A 7,671-nucleotide genomic window follows, 5' to 3' on the forward strand; every position below is an offset into this window, starting at 1 on the left:
CACAGAAACACTAGACGTATGGACACACACAGATACACAAACACACGCACACACACTAGACGTATGGAAGTGAGAGGTGTAAAGGAAGAGTGGAGACCGCAGGTGGGGAGGGTGCCACTCTACCACGTAGTCCTGCAAACTATACCCTGCTGTCCAGAGGCAAAATGTTCAGACTACGCAATCAGCAAGATCTAACAGGATCGGTTGGAAAATATCCGTTCCGGTGAGAAAATTCAATTTCTATAATTATTTTCGAGGAAGTACCTATCATTTCTAGGCAAAATGAGGGATAACTTAAATGTTTCAGCAAAATTGCATCCCGATTAATGGGGCTCGGGTTGTATTCTCTGACAAAGAGACTGAAAATGACCTCAGTGGTGTTCCACCTACTCATTGAAGCCAGTCGTAATTATCGAGTGAGCAATGTATTTCATTTTTATGTCTTATCTTTTATCCTATGTGTTAATTAATCCATTCATTTGTTTCAAGCAATCCAATCTAAACATTATACCACCTGGTCATTAAATTTAGCAAAACGCGTAGCGGAATTTTTTGGTGTTGTTGCTTTGGTAATTAAAAATATATATTAATTTTGTCTTCATCTCTAGGTTGTGTTGGAAACACTGAACTACAGATTTTAGAATGACATACATTACCGACAACAACAATTTGCCTATGCTACACTTTACCAAAGAAAATACATAATTAGAGTAAAAACAAGGCCATTAAAGAAACATAGAAGCAAGACTGATTGATTGTAAAGCAGTCAATCCCAGTTATTATTAAACAGCTCTTGTGGTCCGAGATGGTATTGACTTATAGATTGATGACCCCAAACACTCTAAGAGGAAAATATTATGAGGGACTTAAAGGAATAATGCAATGCTTACGCACGTTAACCAGCTGACAAAAAGATCATGTTACTCGCAACGCCACTAATGTGGCTAAATTAATATCTGAATGTGTGCCGTACAGTTTATAATCATTTTTCTATCACTTTTCTTCAGAATACTTGGATAAGCTCACAAAAAGTACTTCCAAACCAAGATCGTGCCAATTACATCATTTGTCAATCAAAGCTAAAATATTAATATGATTAACTAAAGACACCAGAAGGAAACATGCAAGTTATGCTCAGTCTAGAAAAAAGGGGCATTCCAATGTCTATCTGTTAATCATAATTATGTTCTACGTGTTGTATATATGTTGTAGAAGTGTGGAGGAATACGAGACGAAACGGCTATAACCAGACGACTGATTTACTTACCGTCTTCTGTACTGGATGTGCGCTATGGAGACATCCAGTAGCGACAGAGCAAGGAGAAGGAAGATTGCGCGCCCCATCGTGAAGAGCCTAAAACCTCGTCCGGCTATGGCGGACGGCCTGGTATCAGCGAAACGAAAAACAGGCGGGAGCGTCGGAGTTGGGAGTTTTCAACTTGGAGAGGAACTTTGCTGCAAAAATTGAAGTCTAGCAACAACGTTTCTGCAGCAGAATAACTGTTTAAGCGAATTCCACCAATCCAGGAGGATTGGTGTGGGTCGAATCAGTCTGACTATAGTTTTCCTTCTTCTTTTATACCACGTCGTTCTGTGGCGATTTGATGAATGGTCAACTTGACTTGTTTAAAAAAAAAACAACAACATAAAGGCATTGATCACTATAGAGCGGATGCGTGATGACAATATTCCAATCATATTCCTTAGGGACAGATATTGATATGGGTCGTGCAGTCTGTTAGATATTGCTCACAATTATGATTATTGTAATGAACATCAATCCGGTTCCGTATGATAAACACAGAAATTAAAGTTTAACGGCTCATTTTGTCCTTTATAGATCAATTAATCGGACACAGTTTTGACAGATCCGAAGTTGATTTTAGCTTTGGCATCTTTTGTGAGTAAACACAATATATCATACATTATCTAAAAAGACCAAAGTAAGCATACTGCGAGAGAAAAACAAACCAAAAACGTAATGGATGTAAGCCGTGATGGAAACACTTTCAAAGTTAAACAAAGTCGAAGAAAAATAACAGTTTTGATTAATTAACCCCCTTTGAACTGTCACAGGCCGAAGGCTTAAATGAAGCCCATGCAAACAAACCTCGATAAACATGTCCACATTTTTTTTTCTTTTAAGTCTTGCTGACGTTAAATTGGAGATTATCAATCTACCTATTACTGTGTGATATTTTCAAAACAAGTTCAGATGTACCTTCTAAATGGAAAACAGTACAATATTGGACTCAAAAATAAAAAAACAACAACCCTGATGTCGAAAAAGAAAATTATGATGATAAAGTATATTGTTTAAGAAAACTGTGAGTGCTGTGTACAACAGTGGAAAATACAGAAGTTTGAATACAAATCTAGTAATTGCTCGATAAATTTATGGCTAGCATGATCAGAAATTCGACCTTAGAAAAATAGAAAGAGATGCATGACTTCCCTCACTCCCCAAACTTTCCTCATGCTTTTACATGGGTCTTTCAGCAACCCTTTGAGGTGAAAGTCAACCTTATCAGGTCCGTCTGAAAAAAAAAGAAGAATGGTAAGATAATAAAGACACAATTCTGTTAAATATGTTCAAGGTGACTAAACAAATAGGATATTTCTATTCCACGTCCCCAACAACATTGAAAAAGTTTAGTAGAGATTTGTGGATAAGTCAAAGAGTGATATGTAAGATGATAACTTTACCACTTCATTTATTTGTGTGTGTGCGTTTGTGTGTGTGTGTGTGTGTGTGTGTGTGTGTGTGTAAAAGCATACTGTGAAACGGGAGATTTCATAGCCTCGTCAGGTTTATATTTCAATTACACTTTTACCACTCTTCTAGGTATAATCTACTCAAGCTACCAAGGCCAACGTGAAGACCCATTGAAATGGAGCTTCAAGAGCAAGAACATTATCCAAATGTGAAATGGTGGTTTATTAATTTACCTTTGACGGGCATTCAATTAGATAAATTTCATTTGAAATTGTCTCAATCAATTTCTTCTGGCTTTGAAGATTAAAGGTCCTGTTTACCTTTGGGAGCAATGATTTTAAACATGTTCAAGATATCACATTTGATGCATATGTGTTGATCTGTTGTATCACAAAACATCCTACCATAATAATGTTATGAGATTTTCGCAATAAAGCCTAAAATATAAGGAGATATCCGTATTTTTCTCAATAAACCATAACTGTAGACAGTTTAGTCTGGAAGCTTTCTTATTATAACTATTGTTCACATTTTGTGTATTTAACAATACTTAACATCGATTATACGGATTCAAATTTGTACAGTGGCTGTTTCTATCCCTAACTCACATTTTAGAACTATTTTAAAGCAATAATGCTTGGTTTTTGTTTCATCTGCATATGGTAAATTATGCCTTTAACGTGTTCACTTGCCTATTTTCCCTCTCATGTGCAAGTCGCATGCGTTCCTCTCATTTCCTCCTTTTTTTCTGTATTGTAAGTTCGATTTTTTTTGAGTGGCCCACATTTCTACAAGTTTGTCTTTTACATGGGCCTCTCTTTTCCAAGAACACGTACTATTTCGAACATAGTTTCACATAGTATATGCATATGTATATTGTTGTAATACATTGTACTTTTTTCTCCTTGCAATTATATTAACAAAATGTGATATTGGAAATAAAATCTCATTTTCATTGAATTGAATTGTATTGGATTGAATTGAATTGGATTAGATTGAGTTGAATTGAGTTGAATTGGATTGAATTAATTGAATTGAATTTAATTGAATTGAATTAAATTAAATTAAATTGAATTGAACTGAATTGAACTGAATTGAATTAAATTAAATTGAATTGGATTGAATTGGATTGAATTGAATTGAATTGAATTGAATTGAATTTATCGTCTTGGAGGATAAAGGCTAATATCATAGACGGACAGACAAACCGACAGAGAGAGATAGAGAGAGGGAGAGTGAGCAGTAAGTGATTGTCACACTCTTATATTAAAGGTGTAGAGTTATTCCTATAGAGGTAATCAAGACATGACACCTGGCTTACAACATTCTAAAGCTTACTATTATCTGCCAATGTTAGTTCGCCAGAGAATTATACGAAAAACAGAATGGACAGCACGAACCGTATTTGTCCTGCATTTTCATAAGACTTTCCCTACAGAAGTACAAAAAGACGGGTGTAATTTCTATTTTAAGGTAAAATTCGCATTATCGTGATGAAATTCTATGAAACATTGATGACCGCTTTTAATGACAGTAATTTTATGTAAAGCGGTCTTTTAGGAGCCATGCAATGTAAATGCATGTTGACCTGTATCGATTCATACTACTCTGATCATCACTAATGTTGCCACACCAATACCTAAATACGTACCAAATATTGCATGATAATTTTCGACTGTTTGTTTTTTCTTCATATTTCTGAGATACGCCTACAAATACATTCCAAACCAATACTGACGAAGATTCTGTCATTCACATCATCTGACCATTATTTATAAGCCACTTATATGATTAATAAAAGACAGTGACATGCACCTTCCTCTAAACTTCACAAACATAAGTTGTATGTTTCCCAGTAATATTTTCAATCTGAAGAAAGTAATTTGAAGAGATGTAGAAGTAATATAGCAGAAAAATTATTGTAATGATAATGATAATGAATAACATTTATATAGCGCTTATATAGCGCTTAATACTGATGTTAAATACATGGCACGCATTTCGACATTCATTCGGCCACATTCGTATTTGGGTCATTGCGAATCAATACAAGTCAACATTTATTTGTTTTGCGTAGGTCTTTTAAGCCCCTCCTCTTTCATTATTCGCTCACTGTGACGTGCAGATTCCATCCAAGGGTAATGAGTAATGTTTTTATTGTATATCAATGATCTATCAATTTGTCTATGAGGAGGGTAATTTCTATCTGACGAGTCGTTTTCGCTCTTCTGTCTTTAGTTGATTTTTCGGTCCCTCGTAAATCATTAATCAATTCTGCTTTTTTTATTATATATCAATGTTTTTCACCCTTGTGTGACCTGTAATTAAGCTCTGCTATGTGTTGCATTGTTAGATATCAGACTATAATATAGGACTGAAATCCTCCACTTTTTAGACAATGTATTATACCACAGTTTTAGATATGGTTCAGATATTTGAAAGTCATGATTCAGGTTTATAGACTTAGTTTAAATAAACATAAACGGGTTAAGTTATCAAACGATCTGTTAAAAAGAAATCATAGACTAAATTCATCTACTTTTGAGACAATATGAAGACTACGATATTCCATAATGAACAAACATTATTACAGTTCAATACAGTATTACACATTGCACTCATTTTAGTTGGGGTGCTTCTGCATCCTGGACCACCCCCCCCCCCATTTTATCTTTACAGGTGTGTTATGCCCCCCCCCCCATACTCCAAAAAGTCTGGAGTGTTGTAGCACCACCAGGGGCACCAGCGCCGCAGCTCCCAGGGGCCAGGCATACACAACACAAGTGGGACTGAATAAAAGGCATTGTTTACCATTTGCAGATGAAACAAAAACCTCAGCTTTAGTGCTTTAAAACAGTTCTGAAATGTGAGTTCGGATAGAAACAACCAGTGTTAGAAAGTTAATCAGTATAATCAATGTTAAGTATTGTTAAATATACAAACTGTGAACAATGGTTATAATAACATTGTTTCTAGACAATAAACCGTGTACTGTTATGGTTATAGTGGGAAAAACAGTGGCATCTCGACATCTTAGGCTGTACTGCAACATGTTTATATGGTAAGATGTTTTGCGATACAACTGACCTAGACATATGAATAAAATGTGATAATTCGAACATTTTTCATCTCACTGATGCCAATGGTAACAGTACCTTAACTCGAAGTGTTATCCATCTTGTTTTTGTCCCAAACTTTATGTTATTGCTTTGATGCCGGTTTTTATCAATGTTTTCATTGATATTTTTTTTTCCACGAGAGGCCCACACTCTACAAGCATTGTCTTTTCAGTGGGTCTCTCCGTTTTTCGCACAATGCATAATAGATTGATATTTCACTTTCATTACTTCAGTGCCATCACAATATATCGTTACTATAAGTTTACAATGATTGTTGTATTCTCTGATCAATCCACACTGTTTGGTGATATGATTTCTGTCACTAGGGAAAGTGAGATGTATGATTAATTATTATGTTATGTTATGTTATGTTATGTTATGTTATGTTATGTTATGTTATGTTATGTTATGTTATTATGTTAAAAACGGATATAGATTTGAATTGAATTGAATTCAATCTTGGATCTTGGATCTTGGATCTTCGCCAGCTGTCGATCCACATAGATATTCAAATGAAAAGAAAAAGCTTGACTGGATTTGGGTTCTAAATTTTTGTCAAATATATGAAATATCAGTTATCATACAATTCTAGGAGGAATTAAACTTTTATCTGATGAAAATCGGTTTTGAAATGGCTGAGATATCCAAAAACAAAGTAAAGCAAAGCTGACCTAAGAAAAGGTGCGTCCCACCTTCTATGAGGCTCTCGTTAATGCTAGATATCTCAGCCCTTTCAAAAACCAATTTTCATCAAATAAACTTTTCATTCCTCCTAGAATCATATGCCCTATAATATTTCATATGTGATTTCTATTTCTCTCGCAAAAAGTTAACATCTGAAACCACATCTCAACCAAATCTATACCACCCCTTCAACGCAGGTTGTAAAAGTCAAAGAACTGGAAAAAAAGGCAAAAGCCCAGATGCAATCACTCACACTCCATTGAAGTCACCGATGGATTCACCCCTCACTATTTGCAAAACGTGTAGGAGCAGCAATTTACGTCATGCCTGTATACACACACTCATACATGATCCATCATGAATTTCAAAATATTTAATGTAATTCCTGAAGATTTTCCAGATTGCTTCGCACGCAAGTTATTATTCAAGTTATGACCTTGTCTGTAGTCGAAAATCCTAACAAAACTTCTTGAAACCGTCGCGAGTGGCAACAATTCTTTGTTTTTTTTTTTGAATATTCAGTATTCATAATAGAATATAAGAGTAAGACACACACACAAAAAAAAAGCATACACCCATACACCGACACAGGCAACAAATGCACGAAAACACAAACACGCACACACTTACACTCAGAAACATCTGTGAACATTAATGGATCTCAATACATCGTATGTATAGACCCTTACTGATACTGAACTGTGATTATAGTTATTGTAAGACATAGCAAAATTTATGCATTTGTCACCTTTGTGCTTTGTATGTCTTTATGCATTCAAAAAGTTAGGACCACTGTCTTGTACATCTAAAAACAAAAACACATTTTCATCTTAACTCATCTTAACGTGTGTGCGTGTGTGTGTGTGTGTGTGTGTGTGTGCACGTGTGTGTGTGTGTGTGTGTGTGTGCGTGTGCTTGTGTGTGTGTGTGTGTCCACGAGTGCATGCAATTTAAATGGTCCACATTTATATTGTTCACGAACTAAAGCTTTTTCGTGTCAGTGCAATAGTTTTCATTTTAAAGAACTGACTAATGCGGCTCGATTATAACTGCTGGAACAGTCCACAGTTGGAGAATTCGACAAAGAAACACTCAGTAAGAAGAATTTCTGCACACAGGAATAATGCATTTGCGAAGCAGACTACAGTCAGA

At 35.4% G+C, this 7,671-nt stretch overlaps 1 protein-coding gene across 1 annotated transcript in view; it reads right to left on the minus strand.

The window, feature by feature from the left end:
* Positions 1–1,344, minus strand: part of LOC140239809 (uncharacterized) — a 95,219-nt gene extending 93,875 nt beyond the window's left edge. Inside the window, 1 exon segment of the mRNA XM_072319631.1 lies at positions 1,268–1,344. Within this exon segment, the coding sequence (XP_072175732.1) occupies positions 1,268–1,344 (77 nt within the window).
* Positions 1,345–7,671: the final 6,327 nt, after the last annotated feature.

Source organism: Diadema setosum, chromosome 16 (genome assembly GCF_964275005.1).
Source record: "Diadema setosum chromosome 16, eeDiaSeto1, whole genome shotgun sequence".
In the NCBI taxonomy this organism is placed as follows: Eukaryota; Metazoa; Echinodermata; class Echinoidea; order Diadematoida; family Diadematidae; genus Diadema; species Diadema setosum.